Raw genomic sequence first — 21615 nt, forward strand, 5'->3', positions numbered from 1 at the left:
TGAACTGGACGTGAAGGGCTCAGGAACCAAGGAGCAAAATTAGGGGGCCTGGGATAGAGAGGGTCTACTCTCCTCCTCTTGAAACATAAGGGATTCAGAAGATTATATGAGCTTGTGACTTGCACAGTTGATGCCAGCAGCTCAGTCCTGTCTCGCTGCTGCTCAGCAGGGGCGGGGGTATAAGGGGTACCTCCTGCATGCCCAGCCTTTCAGGGTCTCCCCAGGAGGCAGAGAGCACTATGGTTAAACTTGGGGTCCCAGAGTCTGGGCCTGTCACTTTTTAGAAAGAGTGGCTTTGTCCATGTTCTTTAAATGAACTTAACCCACCTCCAAGAGTATGAATGAGGACTGGATGTTTTGTGAAATGCCTAGAACATTGCCTGGCAGAGAGAGATGTCACCTATAACCCTAAGGCAGTGGTCGGCAAACTCATTAGTCAACAGAGCCAAATATCAACAGTACAACGATTGAAATTTCTTTTGAGAGCCGAAAACCGACTTCTGTGCATGGGCCACGAAGTTTCAATCACACTTTAGGTGCGCGCCCGCACGTGGTATTTTGTAGAAGAGCCACACTCAAGGGGCCAAAGAGCCGCATGTGGCTCGCGAGCCGCAGTTTGCCGACCACTGCCCTAAGCTAACCCTGTAAGCAACCTATTGGCAAGTCCTTCAGAGTACACCAGACTCAGACCCCTTTATCCACCTCCTCAGCTTTCCCGGCCCTGGTCCAAACCACCACCACCTCTTGCCGGGTTAGCACACTTGCCTCCTCACAGGTTTCCTGGTTTTGCTCTTGTCCCCTGAATTAACTGCCTATAGCTGCGTCAACGTACAGGCAGACCTCACAGGTATTGTGGGTTTGGTTCCAGGCCACCATAATAAAGTGAATAGCACAATGAAACAAGTCACACACACGTTTTGGCTTCCCAGTGCATATAAAAGTTATGTTTCTGCTACAGTCCATCAAGTGTGCATTAGCGTTATGTCTAAAAAACACCACCTCTTAATTTAAAATACATCATTGCTGAAAATTGCTAACTAGCACCTGAGCCTTTAGCAAGTCATAATCCTTTTGTGGGTGGAGGGTCTTGCCTGGATGTTGATGGCTGCTGACTGAGCAGGGGGGTGGCTACTGCAGGCTGGGGTGGCGGTGGCAATTTCTCAATAGAAAACAACTAGAGGCCCGATGCACGAAGATTCGTGCAAGAATGGGCCTTCCTTCCCCTGGCTGCCAGCACCACCTTCGCTCCGGCCAGAGCCACCTTTCTGCCTTCCCACGCTGCCCAGAGGCCTGGAGCTGCTGGGGCGGTGCAGAACGCCTGTGTCCCACCCAACCCCCGGCCGCTCAGCGCCTGCATATGCAAATTAACCCAGCATCTTTGTTGGGTTAATTTGCATACACACTCCTGATTGGCTGGTGGGCATTGCGAAGGTACAGTCAATTTGCATCTTTCTCTTTTATTAGTATAGATGGAGCCTGCCACATCCATTGACTCTCCCTCTCATGAACAATTTCTCTGTCACATGTGATGCTGTGGGGTAGCATTTTACCCACAGTAGAACTTCTTTCCAAGCTGGACAGTGGGCAGCAGGGAACCCCTAGGAGGTGGGGCCTGGAGTCATCTTCTATCCCCAAAGGAGGGTTTACAGAGCCTGTTGCTAGAAAACTGGAAATCCAGCCACCTGGGTCCAGTCTGCTGGGTGGCTTTCTTCCACTGCAGCTCCTGGTTCACCTGCGGAGCTCCTGTCCCAGGGACGGAGGGTCTTATTCTGAGCCAGGAAGGTCACCTAAGGTGGAGGCCACCTTCCCTTGGCCTGCTGCTAAGCGTCACCTCTTCTGAGGCCCCAGGGCCCGTGTTGTGTGACTCCTCTTTCAATAGTCATTCAGAAGGCTAGCTTCCCCCTCCCCCCGCCCCCACACACCCCCAGAGGGCTGGGCCTAGAGCAGGGGTTAGGGCCTGGCCAGCTGTGGCTTCACTTCTCTCTGGCTTCCTGGTGCCCCTTCCAGGTAGGGCCCAGCATGCCCCACCTGACGTGGGACAACAGGCGGCCTCCTTTGCCAAAACTAAGTAATAAAGTGGCTTCCCCAGCTGGCAGGTGCTACAGAGTCTTTCCTTGGTGGTTCTAAGGCATCAGCCGGAGATGGAAATATGGGGCGTGTGGGGCAAGGAGGGAAGCCAGGCAGACAGGCAGACACAGCACTCAGAAAAAGCCACGTTTATTCCAGTGTTGTGGGGGGGGGGGTAGCGGGGGGAGGGGGGGAGAGAGCTTTAGCCGCAACCCTAAGATCTCCTAGGCGGGGCTATGAACCAGCTGCAGGTCATGCAGTCTCTAACCGGCTGAGCTCTGGGCGAGCGGAGGCTCCCTGCTCAGGCCTTCCCGTCCTTCGACTGGGACACGCGGGTCTCTGGGGGGGCCCGGTGGAACCACTCGAACCAGGAGCCGTCGTAGACAGCCACGTCGGGCTTGCCGCAGAGGTAGGCGGCCAGGGCAACGTGGCAGGCGGTGACACCCTTGCGGCACGTGACGATGAGGGGCTTTGCGAGGTCCACCTTCTTAGCCTCGAACATGGCTCGGATCATCTCTGGGCTCTTCTCGAAGCCATCCTCCGTCAGGAAGTCCATGAACGGCATGTTGACCGCGCCTCGGATGTGGCCCGAATCCAGTCCTGGGCGGGGGCAGAGGACAAGGGGAAGGGCAGGGTTAGGAAGGCATGGGGGTGGGGCAAGTGGGGCCTGGAGTCCAAAACCATTTGAGGCTATCAGGATAGGGTGCTTCGCAAATAAACGGAACGTCTTTGCCCTTCTCTGAACTCACCTACGTTCTTCTCTGAGCATTAAATGTAGGCCCTACCTATATTCAATGTTCCTGACTGAAGACAAAATGCCCTCTCCCCGCAAACCTGCCTTGAGGTAGGAATTTCCAAAATCATACCTGCCTGAGAGGACAGGGAATGAGTCCTCAGCTCTACCACTTACTAACCTTTACCTTGGGTAAATCGTATCCCTTTTCTGAACCTCAGTTTTCTCATCTGTAAAATGGGCTCAGTGGTACAGCCCCGTGTCAGAGGGTGGTTGAGAAGAGCAAATGAAATAATGTGAATGCTATGTGCTGTGTCAACTGCTGAGAACAGAGAGGTGAAAGGGACTCAGCTCCGCTCTCTGGGAGTATGGTCTAGCAAGGACGATAGATGTTAAACAGACACCCTCAGAATTCATTCATCTTAACATGGCTCCATTTTACAGGTGATTATACCGAGGTTGGCTAAATAAACCGGTTTCCTAAGCGCACAGAGAGAGGTAAGGGCAGACCCAGGATCGCAGTCACTGGGTTTTCCTATTTAAGCACACAGCTGTGGAAGGAGCATATGACCTGGTCTCTGACAAGTTCAAATCCCAGCTCTGACACCTACCAGCAAGGTGACCTTAAGCAAGTGACCTCACTTCTCTGAGCCTCAGTTTCCCCATGGGTAAATGGGAATGAGCGGAGTCACAGGTGTCAGGGCTGTTGTAAGGACAGCAGCACGGACCACTGAGACTGCCACCCACACCCAGCTGCTGTCGCTCCCACCACTTCACCACCCACCCTAATGACCCTGGGCACACGGTAGGTGTGGTCGTGCCAGCAACATCCCATTCCTCTCACCCAAGGACAAAGAGGATTCCGAAATTTGCTGGCACAACTCAAGAGTTCCTTTGATTAAATAGATGCCCAACTTATAAAATTAGAGCAATTGCTTTCTGTGCTGACTTCACCTTTTTAAAAAAATATTATTTCATCTTTTTTGTCTGGCAACTTCAATCTGCGATTGGATGGTGCTGACCCTACCGATGAGAAATATTTCATCTGTCGGCTTTGAGGGTGCTCTTTGCCAAGAAACCAACTTTGAAATGTTCAGCATCCACGCAGTGGGCTGGGTTTCGTGCATTTAAAAGCACGAGGGTCTGTTGAGTTCTGAATGCTGATTTTCCTTCTGAAACAGCTTCATTGTTTCCCTCTGATTACATAAGAGGCACCTCCGGGGAGTGAAGAAGCCAGAGGATGGGCCCCCTTTCATCTCTGCCAGCAGGGGCTCAGTGTGTGTCTGAGGCATTTAAATGAGCAGGAACTGCCTGTCCTGCCCTGCCCACGCGTGTGTGCGTGCATGGGTGTGTGGAGAGGGGGAAGGGTGAGCCCAGCTCAGAGCACCTTGGAGAACAGGCAATGCGATGGCCCCAGAAGCTCCTGCTGCTCTGCTTCCCGGTCCAACTCCAGCTGCAGGCTCGGCTTTCCCAACCACCATGCTCACAACCTCTGGCATCAAGCCCCCAAACCATGGGCTGCTTCAAGAACCTTATCCTCTTGGCACTAATGGGGAGTCCAGGCTCAGAGAGGTGAGGGAACGTACCCCAGGACACACAGCACAGGTGTGTGAAGTCAGGTCTGTCGGACCCCCAAGGCCCGTGTTCTTTGACCACCCTGAGCCTTCCTGGAAGAGGGGGCTGAGGTGGGGGAACGGATGCGATGACCCCTCATTTTCCTCTACTGCTCAGAGGTCTGGGACTTTGTGTTCCAGCTCTGGCCAAGAAGATGCCAGTCAAGTTGGTGAGGCTACTGGTAGGTGTGGGTTTTCAAGGCAAGGAAAAGCTGTTTGGCTCTTTCTTGCTTTCTTCCTAAAGGCCCTGAGGAATTCAGTGCAAGTAGTGCCAGTGGGTAGCCCCCAACCCAGGCCACTGGGAGGCATCGTGGCACCCTCCCGCGCCCCTCCCTCACCCAGCCCCCAGACTTTCAAGGGAGAGAGAGAAAGAGGCAGACGGGCCACAGGATCCCGTAGCCACAGAGCAGAGTGGGGGCTTTCTTCCCGTCTGTTTGCTGACACGCAGTGGTCCGGGAAACAGCCCCACTTTGATGCCTGCAGACTGGGGTCAAGTCTTGGCCACGCTGCCTCCTTAGCAAGGTCTCTGCTCCCACCTGCAAAGTGGGACCAATTCCAACCCCCACCTGCCTCCCTGTGCAGGCCTGCTGCGGCATATGTAAAGGCTCTGCTAATACAGAGCTCACTAGGTCAATACCCTCCCTCTTCAGCCTTACCCCACCCCCGGGGGGAGGGGAGGAAAAGAGAATGGGTTTATAAAGACAGAGCTGGATCATGGATCAGTTCCCACCTGATTCCTCCTTCCCCCAGGCTCCTAGAAGGTGAGCAGTGTTCCTTATTTGGGGTTCAGAGGTGAAGGGACTGGCTCAAGGCCACATGCAAGGGCCACAAGGCGATATAAACCCAGGTGCCTGCCTCTCACCTTGCTCCCCTTACAAACAGGACCAAAGGCACTGGGGGCACAAAACCTAGGCCAGAGGGGGCGTTGCTTGCCTAGGTTTTGCAAGAAATGGCTGTCGGGTTTCTGAGGGCTTGCTTCCAGCTCCTCCTGGGACACTCCTTCCAGGGGTGCCCAGGGCCCGTCACCCACATTCCCCTGGGTGTCACATTCGGACTGCCAGGCCCACGCGCTGCCTCCCTGATCCACCCCAAGTTGGCGACCATGAATTCAGCAGAGCCTCGTGTGCCTTTGTGTCCCCAAAATCGCCCTGTACAGAAGGAAGGCCAGCAAAGCCACTTAGAAAGTAAGGGAGGGAAGGGCTACATCCTCCATGCCTTTCTAGCCGGCCCTGGCCTCTGCAATTCCTCACCCTTCTCAAAATACCCTCACAGCCACTGCTGCTTTTAAAGGAACACACGCCCAGGTGGGCAGGGCTGGCATTACTCTTCTCGTTTTACAACAAAGGAACCCAGAGAAGCTGAGTGATTAGATTGAGGTTCCACCACGTTCCTGACCTCAACTAAGACCCATGCTCCCCAGGGCTCCAGATGGGAACTGTAGGAGGTGGGAGTAGGGCCACGGGGCGGGGGGCAGGGCTTGAAAATTCCAGACTTCCAAGAGGCATCACATACAGCAGGCGGTTTCCGCTCTGTGCCTCAGTCTCCTCATCTCTAAAATGGGAGTGAGGACACTGGGTCCGGCGTCTCTAAACTCTCCCTTCACTGATTCTCACAGTGCTTTGGGGAAGCTAGAAAGCAGCTGGGGAACAACTCCACAAGTCTCTCCCCCCTGCGCCCCCCGCCCCCCCCCCCCCCCAGGCAGCTTAAGACCCAAGGACAGAAGGCGTCTTGAACCAAGGCCATGAGGGGGTTGCGGGAACGCCGTGCCAGGAGTCTCTACAAGGTGCCAAATGAACTTGAATCTTCAACTCTGGACCTTCAGAGAGCAAGCTGGGCAAGGAAAACACGGGGCCTGCGAAAAGCCCACGACAGGGACGCGGAACGCTGCGTTCTCCTGACTCATCCACTAACCAGCCTGTGGCCTTGACCCCGCCCCTCCCTCCGGGAACCTCAGTCTCCCTTCTGTCCGATGAGGTGACCTTTCAGGCCCTCCAGCTCAAAGAGTGTTGGAAACAGTTCTCCTTCCTCGAGGCATAGACAGGAAGAGACATTTTTCAACAAGTTGGGCAAAATGTTGCACAGGAGTTAGATTCTGCAGAGGAACCCTGACCAAGGGCAGAGCCACCGCCCCAGGAGGTCCCAGCCACCCTGAAGGCTCAGGCCAGCCTGGGCCATGAGAGGCCCCAAGAACACTGAGGTCCAGGGCGCCAGCAGGGGTGATGGCAAGGCCTCTGAGGTCTGTTAGGCGGTTCTAGAACTCTGCATTTCCTCTCCCGAGAGGATCCCCACCCCCGGCAGTAGAGCACCTTCCACAGGAGAGGGAGCACTCATGTGCCATCTCCCTGCTGATGCCTAGGGAGGGGGCTCCCTCCTGACCCTGCAAGGTGGGGGTGGGCAAAACAGCAATGCATCCTGGTTTAGATCGCTGGTTTGAAGCCAGGCAGCACTGGATTCCGATCTTGACTTTGCCATGTAACTGAGCAAGTAAGTAACTTAATATCCTGGCATCTCCGTTGCCTCCCCTCTCAAATGGGGACATGAAGCCTTGTTGGATGAGATAATGTGATGTTGAGTGCTTAGCGTGAAATGCAGATGTTGTTGTAGCTCTACAGACAGGCTGCAGCTGTCTGGAAAGGTCAGGGGGCCTGGGAGAGCTGGAGGGGGTGGTGCGGGGGGAAGGACATTGCTGGCGTCTGTAAGGGTTTCTGAGGAACAGAGAGGCCCTGAGACCTAGGTATCCTTGAGAGGCCTCTGTACAGTGATTCATGTGTTGGCTCACGGACACGCCTTTGGGCATGTGGGGAGCTAGTGCCTGGTGTGGACTTGGGCGGATATGTCACCAGTCACCTCTGCTGATGCCACCCTATACAGATGCTAGGTGCCTATTGGCACAGGACTATGGGACCACATATGGAGGTCCTCATGCATCAGAGAGGAAAAAGCCTTTAGGTTTGGCTCTGTCCTCTCATTTTACAGATGGAAAAACTGAGGCCTACATAGGAGGTACTGAGGGCAAAACCTGCAGAGGGTCCCAGACATCCTTATTCCCCACCCTTCCATTGGGCATTATTCTCCAGGGACCATCCCACCCATTGGGACACCTACCTACGGCATCTGGCTCTGGCTGGGTGCCCAGGTACCGCCCTTGGGCCCGTGAATCCACCAGCTGGAACCTCTTAGATTCAAGGTTCTCCAGCACCTGCTCGTAGGTCTTGAGCAGTGAGCGGTCAAGTGTGGCTTTGAAGACTGCGGGCTCTGGGCGGGAGGGCTCAGATGTCACCGGGTGGCCCTCCTTCAGCCAGTTCCGGAAGCCCCCATTGAGCACCGACACTGTGCGGTGGCCAAACACACGGAACATCCACCAAACCCGAGGTGCATAGAAGCTGCCCAGGTTGTCACCATCATACACCACCACGTGTGTGTCATTGCTGATGCCCAGGTGGCCCACGTAGTCGGCGAAGCCCGCCTCGCTGGGCAGCATCATCTCGTAGGGTGACGACTTGTCCTTGCACTCCTCTATATCAAAGAAGGAGGCGCCGGGCACATGGCACTCCAGGTACTCCTTGCGGGCATCCCGGGTGCCAGGCGAGTACCAGGACGCGTCCAGCACCCTCAGGCTAGGCCCCAGCTTTCCAGCCCGGACAGACTCCGCCAGCCACCTGGTGGAGACCAGCGCCCGGTAGAGCACCTGATGAACCATGGTTTCAGCTCTGCGCTTCACCTGGCGCGGGTGGGAACCGGGAAAGAGACGGGCATGAGGACCCTGTGTTCAGCGCGGTGGGGCCTGGGAGGAGCTTTTTCCCCACCGAACCCTTCTGGGTGGGGTGTTTACAGCCACCCAGCAGGCTGGGCCATGCAGGGGGACAGGTTGGCAGATTCCCTAAGGAAAGCCTCCCCGCCCCGGGGTCCCCCTCACGGAAGGGGGTGGGGCAAGAGCTTCTGAGGGTTGGGGGTGGAGGGGAGGTAGCTGGCCCTAGAAGCTACAATACTTGCCCTCAGGACCCTGCCGAGAAGAACGGTGAAAAGGTGCCCAGGATGGGGGAAGATGGCATCTTGGGCTTAGAGCCCCCTTTCCAGTGAGGGCAGGGGAGTGAGCTCCTGGGGGAGGGTCGCCGGAGTCCCGCATTTTCCCCGCCCCCCTAACCCGCCGCGCCTCGGGTCTCGAAAACCTTCCCGCGGTTTCTGGGCAGCCGGGGCTAGCCTGCCCCCAGGATGCCCGAGTCCAGCCCCGGTTCGGTGCCCTCTGCCCAGTTGGGTTAGGGATTCCGGGGGCATCGCGCCCGCCCTCGCCACGGGGACCTAATCGGCGGCTCGATCCCGAGCAGCCCGAGCGCAGGTCGCCGCCCTCACCCGCCGCACTTACTCGCCCTCGCCGCCGCCCTGGCTCCCGCCCCTGCCCGCAGGAGAAGTTCGCGGTTCAAACCCCAGGCCTGCAACTCCCCAGCCGCCTGCACCATCGCGCCGCCGCCCACGGGGGTGGACGCGCGCCACTCGCTTCGGCCCCTCGTGGCCTGCCGCCCAGCGGCGCCCGACCCTGCCCGCCACCCCGCGCTCAGCATCTCTCAGATCCCCCGAAACCCGCTGGGAACGCCGGGTGGCATCGGGGTGACGCGGGGTGAGACCCGGCGGCGCGGGCGTCCCCCAGGCCCAGCCGATGGAATGCGCGGGCATAGGCGGCTCCGAGTGGCCAGGGCGGTGGGCTGTGCCCAAGTCTCCTCCCTTTGGCTGGCCGCAGGTTGGTGTCGGGAGGAGGGAACAGCTGCGGGTGCGGGGAGGGGGCACCCTGCGGCGGGGGCTATGGCCGAGCCGGGAATCCAAGAGCCCGAACCCCGGGTAACTTCTGCGATGTCGCGTTTGATTTTTAGGGGGAGGCCGATCTTTGGGGTGCACCGGGCGGGGGTCCCTGCGGGGCCTGATCGGAGGAGGGGCTGCCGTCTGGGAGGGAAGGCGCGCTCGTGGGTTTGCCCTAATAATGGTTGGCTGTCTGCAGCAGCTTGGGGCGCCCTGCAGGGTGGGGACGGAGTGAGTGGCCATGGGTGGGGGAGGGGGACACCTGGTGCCGCCAGAAAGGACCGGAGGGAGGGAGGAGGGACTAATAAAACCTGACAGATAAGCTAGGGAGAGGCCAACCGACCCAGGGGTGGCAGGAGGAGAAACTAGCAAGGAACTTGCTGGCGTGAAATGAAAGTAACTTCTGTCAGGGCCTGTGTAGTGCGGCACTTTTTTGGGGGTGTTACTTAGTTCCCACAACCGCCCAGCTGCGAAGGCCAGAACTTATTTAAAGAGCAGAGAGAGAAGCTGGGCTGGCTGCCCTGGGGCACTGGCGTTGAGGCCAGGCTGTGTTAGATCCCGAGCCCACGTGGCACCGGCTGCCTTTGCTTACCTTGCCAATCTCCAGGCCTTATACTTTTAAATATAATTGCCTTTGTTTTCCCATTTAACTGTAAGTTTATATACTTTAATTTTTAACAACCAGTTGGCGTAATTCCTGGGACCCTAACAACTGGTGGGGCCTCACTGCCCTACTTAGCTTTTGCATATGCGGTTACATATACCTCAGATGCTTTTCTCATCCCCTTTAAAATTTTTGTTTTATTCTGAAATAATTATATTCTCTCAGGAAGCTGCAAAAAGCCATACTTAGATGAGCATTTACCCAGTGAATCCTCTGAACTTTGTGCTTTGCAGTTGGGGTCCCAGGAAGGACAAGGCTGGAGAAGTCCTTGAATGCCAGTCTGATCAGAGCCCTGCTCTTCCAGGGCCCACCCAGATGGTGGCCTGGGGCTCACACTTCCCCTAGTGCAGTTGTTTATGCTCCTGAGATGGGCCTGGGGCTGGCCTGCATGTCCTGGAGCCCTTCACTCCCAGAGCACCCCCAACTACACTGGTCCAGGCCTGCCAAGCACGCGGGAACCTGATCCTGCCCTTCAGTGACACACACAGCCTGCTCTCCCAGACCCTCTACCTCCCTGTTTTTTTTTTAAGAACTGCCAATCCAGCAGGCTGGGGGGGGGAGGGGGGCCGGGGAGAGACAGGGAGAGATGATTTCAGACCTCTGAAGTCCCACCTATGAGCCCAACCGACATGGCTCAGTGGTTGAGCATTGACCTATGAACCAGGAGGTCAGGGTTTGATTTCCAGTCAGGGCACATTTTTGGGTTTCGGGCTCAATCCCCACTCGGGGGCATGCAGAAGTCAGTCTATCAGTGATTCTCTCTCATCATTGATGTGTCAATCTCTCTCTCCTCTCCCTTCCTCTCTGAAATTAATACAAATATATATATATTTTTAAAAGGCTACCTATGAGAGTAACTTTGAAAAACAAATGATATTTTTATTAAGCTGTTTTTGAGTGATTATTAATGCCAGCCATATACAGTGCATCGTCATGGCCTTCTACACTCATTGTTTAATCTTTGCTAAAAGAGGTGAGGTTTGGAAAGCCCTTTATAGGTAATGACAACAGGACAGGGAGCATAACATGCCCACCTTCGCATAACCTGTTAACACATTGCGGACCAGTAGTTTTATTGCTAGCTTTACCCAGTGGTCAGGTAAGTTTCTATTGAATGAGTACAAAGAACGTTTTACATAAATGTTAAAGGCACGCTTTAAAATTAAATACCCATTGCATTTTGGAGTTATTTATTACATGCTCTTACAAGCAAATATCTTCTTAAAGTATGACTGGCCACAAGCCTTAGAACAGAAAACACGAGAATTCTCGTGATCCGTCCGCAATGTGTTAAGCTGTAGAGTGACCTCTGCACTGGCTTTCAGGTGGGAGTGGGGGGATCTGACTCCCAGACCATGGTTCTTTTCTTTCTAAATGTATCCTTGAAGCAAAGAGCCCCAAGAATGGTGGGGGGCAGGGGCTGTTGTGGTTTAAGAAGAAGGGGCCCAAAGCAAACCTCCACATCATCTAGCTGTAAACCACAGATTCTGGGATGACCCCTTCACCAAAGCCCCCTGAAAAGGTCCAATCAGTTTGGATTTCCCCCTCCTCCAGGAAGCCTTCCCACACCTTCTATTCTAGCTGCAGGCCCAGCCAATGGCCCCTCTGTGCTCCCACTGAACTTCATTCAGCCTTTCCTTAATTATATTGTATCTCAAGCAGGCCTGTGGCCTGCCTTTACCTCCAGGATCTGGCCAAGTCAAGAGTTTCTTTGTATCCGGCACAGGGCCTGTGGACAACGTGGTTGCTAAAAGTCAGCCTGCAGCGAGACTGTGGGAGGGGGCTGGGCCTTATGTAGCACTCTGTATACTCATTAGGCCTGGGCATCGCTGACCTACGCCTGGGGGAGAATCCAGCCTCAGGAGTTGACATCTGGCTTCAACTCCTGAGGCTGCCCCTGGCCTGCTGCAGTGCTTAGCCCAGGTGTCCTCAAACTACGGCCCGCGGGCCACATGCGGCCTGCCGAGGACATTGATCCGGCCCGCTGGGTGCCGCTGCCTGTCCTGCTTAGCAGCCGACTCTTCCGGGCCCGCAGTGCGCATAGGAATTTGTTCATAGTTTTTTTTTAAACTATAGTCCGGCCCTCCAACGGTCTGAGGGACAGTGAACTGGCCCCTGTTTAAAAAGTTTGAGGACCCCTGCCTGTAGCCTGGCCCAAAAGGCTCTCCTGCAAACTCTTTTTCTCTACCCATCCTCTCCCCTTTGGTGGCAGGACTGCCCGGTGTGGATGTAAAGGTTGTGCCCTGCACAGGGACCTCAGAAAATCATCTGCGGTGAACCCAGGTCACAGCTGAGGGGTGTGACCTGGAGGCCTTGCAAAAGGGACGCCTTTCTCTAACCTGCACAAAGGCCTCTGGTGAGCTAGGGGCTGCTTGCACAGGGGCTGCACGCAGTGGGAGCGTCTCGGCTTTGGAAGACTGTGGGCTGATATGACCGTGGGCCGCTGCTGACTCACAGGGAAGTGGAGGGGAGAGGGAGTGAGGTGCGAAGTCACTGTTGCTGCTACAAGAAGATCCAGAGAGAAAGCTCAGGCTCACTGGGCAAAATCTGACTGTGCCGGACTCGGGGAGCCTGCTCAGTGCGTGTCAGTGAGGTCTGGATTCCCGTGTCGGACTGCCTAGTGTGCAGCCTGGTCACTACTTCTCAAGTTAGTGTACTTCTATGACCTCAGCGCCCCCCTCTGTGAGAATAGTACCAAACCTCTTGAGGGCACTCACTCAACAAGTCATCTAGAGCAGGGTGGGGAACATCCGGCCTGCGGGCCCTTATAAGGCCCGAGAAATCATTTGGTCTCGGGCCTTAGGGGCGAGTTACTTAAATGTTTGACCACTATAGTAGGCTGATCTTTAAGTTGATAACTTTTGTTAATGTAAAAAAACAACAACATTGAAACCTGTAAAGAATTTTTGTGAGTTTGACATATGCCAGGAAGCAGAACCTCAACGGGTTGAGATAATGCTTGGGAGAATGGCGGGTTACAATTATATTTATACATTGCAATCAAAGGAGGGACATAGGTGGGTTACATGAAATTCATTGATGATAGATTAAGGAGGTGGGATAAAGCAAAGCGGGGGTGGGGGGGGGGGGACAAACCCCTGGGATTGGATAAAAAGTAAAATGATGGACACGTACTTAGGTGGGTGCAGGAACAATTAACATGATAATGAATATGATGTGGCATCTGTCCTGGCGCCCACCACATTTGGTTGTGCCCCAGGGGCTCCAGAAAAAGGGAAGTTACAAGTTACCCAGACATTTCAAGGGTATGTTATCAGAGATGCAAAAAGAAAACACGAGAATTCTTGTGATCCGTCCACAATGTGTTAAGGTAAAGGTTGACCTCGTCAGTGAAGATACCGGCCTAGGACGTAACTGCCCACCATCACTGCGTTTAGTTCAAGTTTCATTTCAGACCATCCTTTGTGGTGACTTTAGGTCTCTGAGTTTGCAAGACCGCCATGCAGGCCTCCCCTGAGCTTGTCAGGTCAGCATGTGGCCCCTTTGGTCCACAGTTTGTATAGCCCTCAAATGAAGTTATAGGGGGGCATGCGTGGGGAGGGGTTTGGGATGGGAATGGGGGGATGAGGACAAATATGTGATACCTTAATCAATAAAGAAATTAATTTAAAAAATGATGTTATAGATATCCAAATGGGCCTTGGCAGAAAAAAGGTTCCCTCCCCCTGAGCTAGAGCCTACTCGGTGAACCGCCTTGTTCTGAGGTGTTGTGAGGATGAAATGGTCCCCACAGCCAGACCCAGGGGGTTCCGCTGCTCTTCCTATTAGGCTGCTTGTGTAAATGCTGAGTGAATGAGTTTCACCAGGGACCGTCCTTGCTGGGTGCATCTTAGGGAGGGCCTAAGGCTTTTGCCCCTGCTTGGGCCCTCTCCCAATGTGCCCCCCGGCCCCACGCAGCAAGCAGCAGTGAGGGGCCCTCCTGGCCCTTTCTAGGGGTCGTGGTCGTGGTCGTCACTGTGCTGGTGATATATCCTGGCGGGGGAGGGGAGGGAAGGCCGCGGTGACCCAAGTCTGCACCTGGGTTCACCGCAGATGATTTTCTGAGGTCCCTGGACTCTGCCCTCCGCCGGCTCCACCTCCCCTCTTGGCCCAGCCCCAGCTCCAGCCCCTGCCCCAGGCCCAGCCTCAGAGACACGGGGCGTTTCCTGCCCTAGGGCCGGCCCTTCCTGGATTCCCTCCTGACTTCCTCTCTGTTTCCCAGGCCCGCAGCCCTAGTGTCTCAGCCGCTGCCGCCGCCATGGCCCCACCGCAGCTCTTCCGCGCGCTGGTGTCCGCGCAGTGGGTGGCGGAGGCGCTGCGCACCCTGCGCGCGGGGCAGCCCCAGCAGGCGCAGCCCCTGCAGCTGCTCGATGCCTCCTGGTACCTGCCCAAGCTGGGCCGCGACGCGCGCCGCGAGTTCGAGGAGCGGCACATCCCGGGAGCTGCCTTTTTTGACATCGACCAGTGCAGCGACCGCACCTCGCCCTACGACCACATGCTGCCCAGCGCCGCACACTTCGCGGAGTACGTGGGCCACCTGGGTGTGGGCGCCGACACCCACGTGGTGGTTTACGACGCCAGCGACCAGGGCCTGTACGCGGCGCCTCGTGTCTGGTGGATGTTCCGCGCCTTTGGCCACCCCACAGTGTCACTGTTGGACGGCGGCCTCCGCAACTGGCTGCGCCAGGGCCTCCCGCTGAGCTCGGGCAAGAGCCGCCCCGCGTCCTCCGAGTTCCGGGCCACACTGGACCCCACCTTTGTCAAGACGTACGAGGACATCAAGGAGAACCTGGAATCCCGGCGCTTCCAGGTGGTGGACGCCCGTGCCGCCGGCCGCTTCCAGGGCACAGAGCCGGAGCCCCGAGATGGTAACGGGGCTGGCCGAAGGGTCTGGGAGGTCCCCCGGGGAGAGGGACCAGGCGCCCGCTGGGCACTGCCCTTGCCTTTAAAGGACCCCGCATGGGGTGGGGGCCCAAGATTTGGTTTCTAGTCACTCACTCTGGGAGCCCCACTGACTTCATTTTGATGCTTGGGGCAATGACTCCCCCAAGTTTGTTGGGAACCCAGGGTGTATATATGTGAGAACCCAAACAGCCTCCCCCCAATACTACGGATGTAGGGGGTCACTGCAGAATAGGAGGGGTGGTGGGCAGGCCCAGTTTGGGAGAAGCCCCAAAGAAATGGGGCCTAGTCAGGTCTAGGCCATCTCTGAGGGTGATGGAGTTGGGGAAGGGGAGGCTGAGACCCCCCCTTCCCCCCAGGGGACAGGGCTGGCAGAGGGCAGGAGGGGGGGCACTAAATAGAGGTTGCTGCCCAGTTTGGGGCAGAAACTGAATAGAGGTTGGCTGCCGGCCGGGGTTGGGGCAGGGTCTTCTGGGCGGGGCTCCATTCTCAGGCAAGGAGCCTGCAGGGAGCCCATAGGAAGCAGGGAGGGGTGTCCACAAAGCAGGCGAGTCAGCGGCCACGTGGGGTGAGCTTTTCCATGATCCCTCAAGGTGTCAGCTGTCACTGCAGAGCAGAGAAAATGGAGCCGTAGATTGGTGACCTGGCTGTAGGTGTCAGGAGTTGAACTCCTGGAGCCGGCACATTTAATGTCCGTGAGCAGCCAGTAACTCCCCAGCCTTCTCTCTTGTGCCTGCTTCTGGGAGGGGGTGAGGAACTTGTCACTTGCTCTGGGACGCTCTCCTGAATGGCACCCCCAGGCCCTCAGATTGGGGGTGGGGCTTCCCTGAGCCAGCAGAGCAGCTTGGACTCACCCTATCCCAGCCCTGTTTGGGATGGCCCGAGGGCAAGGACATCTTTGTCCCCAGTGCAGCCTGGAGCTCACCCAGTCACTGGCACAGAGTCGAGGCCTTAGAGCAGGGGTGGGCAAACTTTTTGACTCGAGGGCCACAGTGGGTTCTTAAACTGGACCGGAGGGCCGGAACAAAAGCATGGATGGAGTGTTTGTGTGAACTAATATAAATTCAGAGTAAAGGAGCGGAGGGGAGAGCAAGAGAACCGGATAGAACAGCCGGATCTGGCCCGCGGGCCGTAGTTTGCCCACGGCTGCCTTAGAGTATTAAATTCAGAAGGTCCCTGCAGAGCCGTGTTGACAATAGGTCAAACCATATACACTGCTGATACCCAACCATTTACAAACCCATACAGGCTCAGCCTAATAAGAATGCCATCTGGAACCTGTTGGTCCTTCAGCTCAGCCCCCAGGGAGTGGAGGCGGGGACCGAGGAGTGAAGCAACAGTAGGGCAGTGAGCCAGATCCAGACCTGGCTGTGTGACAGAGCCCTGCCCCGGATGGCGCTGGCTGTGTGACCCCTGGCAGGTCACCTCATCTCTGACCTGTAGTTTCTGCCTGTATATAGTGACAGCAGAATGGGGAACTTCAAGGATGGGGTCAGGGTCAAATGTCACATGGCAGCTCTGTGTTGGCAGACACGGATGCACTCCGGAAATGGGAAGTGATCTAGTTAACGTGCTTACCTGGTTGTGGCTCTTTACCCGGGTGCTTCACGCTCACTTCTGTCATGCTTGCTCATCCGTGAAACGGGAGAGGAGATACACCCAGCAGATACACGCATGTCAAGGGTGACCCCAGCTGATATGTGCTGTGGTGTCAGGAAGCAGCTCAGCCAGGAGTGAACTCCTGGAGCCTGGACGTTTAATGTCAGTGAGCAGCGGAGCGCTAAACCCGTGCAGAAGGTCACTGTCCCCATCCTTCCGATCCACGGCCCGAGACCCCGCCAAGTGCGCCCAGAATTGGCCACGTAGTTCCGGCAGGGAGGGGAAGCCTGCTTTGCTTGGTGGGGTTCACGCGCGGGGACAGCACTGCTCTGACCGGGGTTGGCAGCTGCTGTGCTTTGGCGCCGAGTTAGTCTCTCCAGAATGTCTCTGACTGCGCCCAGTTTCTGCATCTCTTAGCGGAGATGCCTGGCCCACTCCACCCTCACTGGGGGCTCCAGGGCCGGCTACACGTGTGGCCTGAGAAGAGACAGTGGCTTCGGTCAGCAGCTCCCTGGAGGAGTGTCACTCCACTGCGGGGGGTAAACTGAGGCAGAAGCCAGCCTAGAGTTCCCACCCGCCTCAGTTTCCCCTTGAGCCTCAGCCTCCCCACGGTCTGGGCTTTGGCCCTGATGACCTTTAACCCCTCTACGCACCATGCCATTCCCTGTCCCCTAGGAGCGCTTCTCCGTGGGATTCTTCCCGTTCCCACAGCCCAGACTCCTCTCCCTGGCCGAATCCTACTCCCCCTTCAGGGACTTCTCAGAGAAGCCTCTCTGACCACCCCTCCGAGGCAGTGCAGCCTGATGGTTAGTGCACAGGCTCTGGGCCTCTGCCCCTACTAACGTGGGCAAGTTAGCCTGTGTGCTTCAGTCTCCTCCTCTGCAAAAGAGACGGTAGTGATTTCTTCCCCACAGAGTTTGGGGGAGGACTAAAGGAGAAAATGCAGCAGAGGGGCTCAGAACAGTGCCAGGCACAAAGTGAGCGTGTAGGGATGCCAGCTGTTATCATCTTACATGGTGTGCCCCAGGCAGGAGGGCCTTTTGGCAACACGCATCATACTTGTAACTAATCAGCTATCGCTTGTCTGCTCTGCCGGATCAAAGCTCCTTGGCGGCAGGTACTACCTGTCCTGGAGGCAGCGGTCTTGTTTCTCTCCATTGCCTCAGGGCACATAGTCAGTCCTCAGGAACCCGGGCGAGTGTGGCTCTGAGTCTTGGGCTCAGATTCCCGCCAGCAGTTTGCTGGAGGCACCCGCTTGGGCAGTACTGAACCTCAGCATCTCCACCTGTGACATGGGAATGCCCGTCCGTCGTACCTGGGTTTGCAGTTGTGTGGGCCACGTGAGATGATGCCCACCGGGGGTTTAGTGCCAGGGCTGCGTGGGGGCTCTCAGTACCCCAGAGGCCAGTCACGCCGCTCTTGCATTTGCCCCCTCCCGCTGCAGGCATTGAACCCGGCCACATCCCCGGCACCGTGAATATCCCCTTCACGGACTTCATGACCAAGGAGGGGCTGGAGAAGACGCCCGAGGAGATCCGCCGCATGTTCCAGGACAAGAAGGTGGACCTGTCCCAGCCGCTGGTGGCCACGTGTGGCTCCGGCGTCACAGCCTGCCACGTGGCACTGGGGGCCTACCTCTGCGGCAAGCCTGACGTGGCCATCTATGATGGCTCCTGGGTGGAGTGGTACATGCGGGCGCAGCCCGAGGAAGTCATCTCTGAGGGCCGGGGGAAGACCCGCTGAGATGGGCGGGACGTGACACAGGAAGCTCAGGTGACGCCCGGCCGCCACGGTGCCCAGCCTGGTGGCTCTCATGCTGTTTTCACCAGAAGAGCATTTCTTCCTCCAACAGGTGGCACACGGGGTGACATCCAGAGGCCAGGACTTCTCTTGACTTGTGGGCTCCCGGGAGAGAAGGTGGAGAGGTGGTGGTGGGCACAGGGGGAGGGGAGCCACCCACATGGAGCTGAGCGGGGCCCCACCTCCCTTCTGTTTTACGTTTGAGGAAATAAAACAGCCAAGTGCCAAGTGCTTCTCGCTCCGGGGCTGCCTCAGTTTCCCAAGGGACAAGGTTTCCAGCACGCCCAGCAAGGGGAGCTCCATGGAGCCCGAGGGTCTTGGGAGCCTGTCCCTGCCCCTCAGAGGTGCTGGGGCCAAGAGCCCTTTCATTCCTGTAGCCAAATGCCCCCCACAAACCGTCCTCCACCCCCTAATGCTGGGGCTCTCCCTTCCGGCTCCTGCGCTATTTCAGGTGAATCCTGCCGTGAGATGTCTGAGGTCCCACTCAAAGCCCCAGGGGTGAGCGGTGCCTCTCATTTCCAGATAGAGAGGGGTCCACCGGTGACCAGGAGGCTGCACCCACCGCGGGGGCCCGCCCTGGCCCCTCGGGATGCACTGGAGAAGGGCTGAGTTTGGCTAACTTGGAGAGAATCTAATTTTAGACTCTGGGAGGCCACACTTGGAGGCTAGTCTCTGGAGCTGCCAGGGGGTGGGCAGACCCAGGGTCTGTCCTTTCTGCCCACGGAGAACCTCTTCCACGAGGCTTCCCCGGGGAGCCACTCTGTTCTCCCCCCTCTGTCTGTGTCTTCTGTGCAGAGGTGGGCCGAGGGTGTGAGAAAGCCCCAAGGCTTCCCGTCAGAACCTGGGTCACCCTCCCCACCTACAAGCCCCCGAGGCACATCAGTAGCAAAGGGCCAGTGTCAGCCAGTATTGGGGGAACCCTAGAAGGAGAAAAAAACACCAACAGGCTGTGACTTTCCTAAGGAGGTCCCAACCTTGCTGAGCCTCGGCTCCCTCATCTGTGATGGGAATAATACGCACTTCAGAAGAAGGGATTTCAGACCAGGAGTCCCATCTTTCCAGCTCAGGGTTGCGAACCTCCGCTCTGTGACCTTTGGGCCGGATCACCCTTGTTCCTGGGGCTGTCCTGGGTCCTGTGGGATGTTTGGCAGCATTTCTGGCCTCTACCCACTAGATGTCTGTGGGCCCACTAGTTGTGACAATCAAAGCCATCTCCAGACATGCCCAGGTGAACCACTGCTGTAGGAGCAGAGGACACTGGACCACAGCAGCCAGGGGCAGTGCAGACAGGGGGCTCTGTGGAGGGACCACTGACCCTGCAGGCACAGGCTAGTAGCTAAGAAACTTTCCTTCTGTGCTGGTCTCAGACCAGCCTCACTTTCTCTCCCAGGAATGCCCCGGCCTCTTCAGGCAGCTAGGTTTGTCTTCAGACACATGTGAGGTTCTGATCTGGCTTCTGTCTCCGCTACCCCATGTAAAACTGTCTGACCTTGGACACATTTCTGAGCCTTGATTTCTTCACCTTTAAAATGGGAGTAAGAGTACCTTCTTAGAGCAATATGGGGATTGAATGAGAGAACCATAGAAACTGGTGCCAGACACAGAGTAAACAGGCGCAGTTATTAGTTTTTAAAAGCCTTTTACTTATTCAGCATGTTGAGTGCCTCCTCTACTCCGGCACTGGGGCAGAGGAGGAGGAGAATGTAAGAACTGGGTTCCTGCCCGGAAAAGCTTCCCAGCCAGGGAGAAAAACGGGCCCGTCTTGTCATATTTCCAGAGAGAAGGGGGAAGTGACTTATTTCACAAGCAAGAAGGCAAGCTCAGAGGGCTGAGTGATTTGCCTAAGGCAGCCTTGGGCAAACTACGGCCTGCAGGATCCTGTTCTATCAGGTTCTCTTGCTCTCCCCTCCCCTCCTTTACTTTGAATTTATATTAGTTCACACAAACACTCCATCCATGCTTTTGTTCCGGCCCTCTGGTCCAGTTTAAGAACCCATTGTGGCCCTCGAGTCAAAAAGTTTGCCCACCCCTGGCCTAAGGGCACACGGCTTGCTCAAGAGAGGAATGTCACTGGAGTTAGAATTCTCCGGGTAGGAGCCTTTCCGAGGGGCCTTGCCTGCAGTGGTTTTCCAGATCTCAAGATCAGGGAAGAATGGAGTATAACTCGGGGTTTGGAAACACGCATGACACGCTCATGTATGATGGCCAAGTGTCTCCCCAGCTCACCCCCAGCAAGGTGCCCAGGCTGAGCCAGGGCATTTTCTTCCTGGGAAGGTCCTCATGGGTCTGGACAGGTTCAGAGGAGCAAAGCCTAGAGGTGGGAGAAGGAAAGTGGAGCCGTGCCTTCCAGGGTTCTCAGAACTTGGGTTTAACCCAGGGGTGGGCAAACTTTTTGACTCCAGGGCCACAATGGGTTCTTAAACTGGACCGGAGGGCCGGAACAAAAGCATGGATGGAGTGTTTGTGTGAACTAATATAAATTCAAAGTAAAGGAGCGGAGGGGAGAGCAAGAGAACCCTCCGCTCTTTCGGCTCCGCGGGCCGGATAGAACAGCCGAACGGGCCAGATCCGGCCCATGGGCCATAGTTTGCCCACGGCTGGAACCTGACAGAGCTGACGAGCCCTGAGCTCCCCCTGCCTCTGGCAAGCCTGAACTCCGGAATAACGAGCCACTCACCACAGAGGCCTGGCCTCCCGGGCACCGCAGGCGGGAACTTGCAACGCCAGATAACAGAGGTGATGAAATTTTTGTCCCCTTGGCAAATATTTGCCGAGCACCCACTCTGTGTTGGGCCGTTGGAAGTTTCCCAACCTTGTCTCACCAGGTGTTCTGGAATACGGCCATTCCCTGGGTCGTTCCTTGAGGGATCACGGCCTGAGGAAGCCCCTGCCCCACACTGGAGTCAACTCCGCACAAGGCCCCAGGTCTGCCTCCTGGACCTTTCTGGCGAGGGCCTCCGTGGTCTCCTCTGAAAAATGGGAGCAAACTCAGCCCTGACGTGTTTGTGATGGTGGGTGTGCTGTCAAATAGGGTAAAACTGAGAACAATATAAGGTGCTGCTCCCACTGGAACCACCCAGGTATGGAAGCAGAGCGGAGCTTCAGCCTTAACTCCTGGCGAATGGGTCATCTGGAGGAGATGAAGTTTTCGGGTTAACTGACACTTGATCACTTTAAGCACCGAAATCTTTAACGTATTAAGCTGCGAGGGCGTGGAACACAGTACGCAGAGGCCGCCTGAGCTCCAAGGCTTTGTTTCACCACGTTATTGCACAGTGATGCCTTCAGGGACTGTTTGCCCTGAACTAAATGGCTCCGACTGATGTGCCTTCCCGGGGCTCGCGTCCTCGCAACTGTCTCAGGTCAGCCCTGCTGACGCTCCCGGAGTGTCCACCTGCTTCTAGGTGGGCCCGCTCTCTGGACGATGCCACCCATCCCAGTGGCTT

The 21615-nt window shown here is 56.4% G+C and overlaps 2 protein-coding genes across 6 annotated transcripts; one reads left to right on the top strand and one right to left on the bottom strand.

Moving 5' to 3' along the window:
• Positions 1–2201: 2201 nt before the first annotated feature.
• On the bottom strand, positions 2202–8914 carry TST (thiosulfate sulfurtransferase). The gene is made up of 3 exons (XM_080659176.1): positions 8777–8914; positions 7519–8134; positions 2202–2667 (listed from the first exon to the last, which is right to left on the bottom strand). Exons 2-3 carry the CDS (start codon positions 8111–8113, stop codon positions 2369–2371), a joined length of 894 nt encoding a protein of 297 aa, XP_080515302.1. The 5' UTR covers positions 8114–8134; positions 8777–8914; the 3' UTR covers positions 2202–2368.
• On the top strand, positions 8581–18400 carry MPST (mercaptopyruvate sulfurtransferase). 5 transcript variants are annotated; one of them, XM_080659172.1, is made up of 4 exons: positions 8974–9148; positions 14091–14736; positions 17814–18142; positions 18222–18400. In XM_080659172.1, exons 1-3 carry the CDS (start codon positions 9068–9070, stop codon positions 18110–18112), a joined length of 1026 nt encoding a protein of 341 aa, XP_080515298.1. In that variant the 5' UTR covers positions 8974–9067; the 3' UTR covers positions 18113–18142; positions 18222–18400. The 5 variants fall into 5 exon arrangements, with proteins under 5 accessions (XP_080515297.1, XP_080515298.1, XP_080515299.1 ...); XM_080659174.1 differs by lacking the exon at positions 8974–9148 and adding an exon at positions 9154–9246; XM_080659171.1 differs by having other exon boundaries at positions 8581–9148; positions 17814–18400.
• Positions 18401–21615: the final 3215 nt, after the last annotated feature.

The sequence above is a fragment of the Plecotus auritus genome (assembly GCF_963455305.1).
Source record: "Plecotus auritus genome assembly, chromosome: 3".
Classification (NCBI taxonomy): Eukaryota; Metazoa; Chordata; class Mammalia; order Chiroptera; family Vespertilionidae; genus Plecotus; species Plecotus auritus.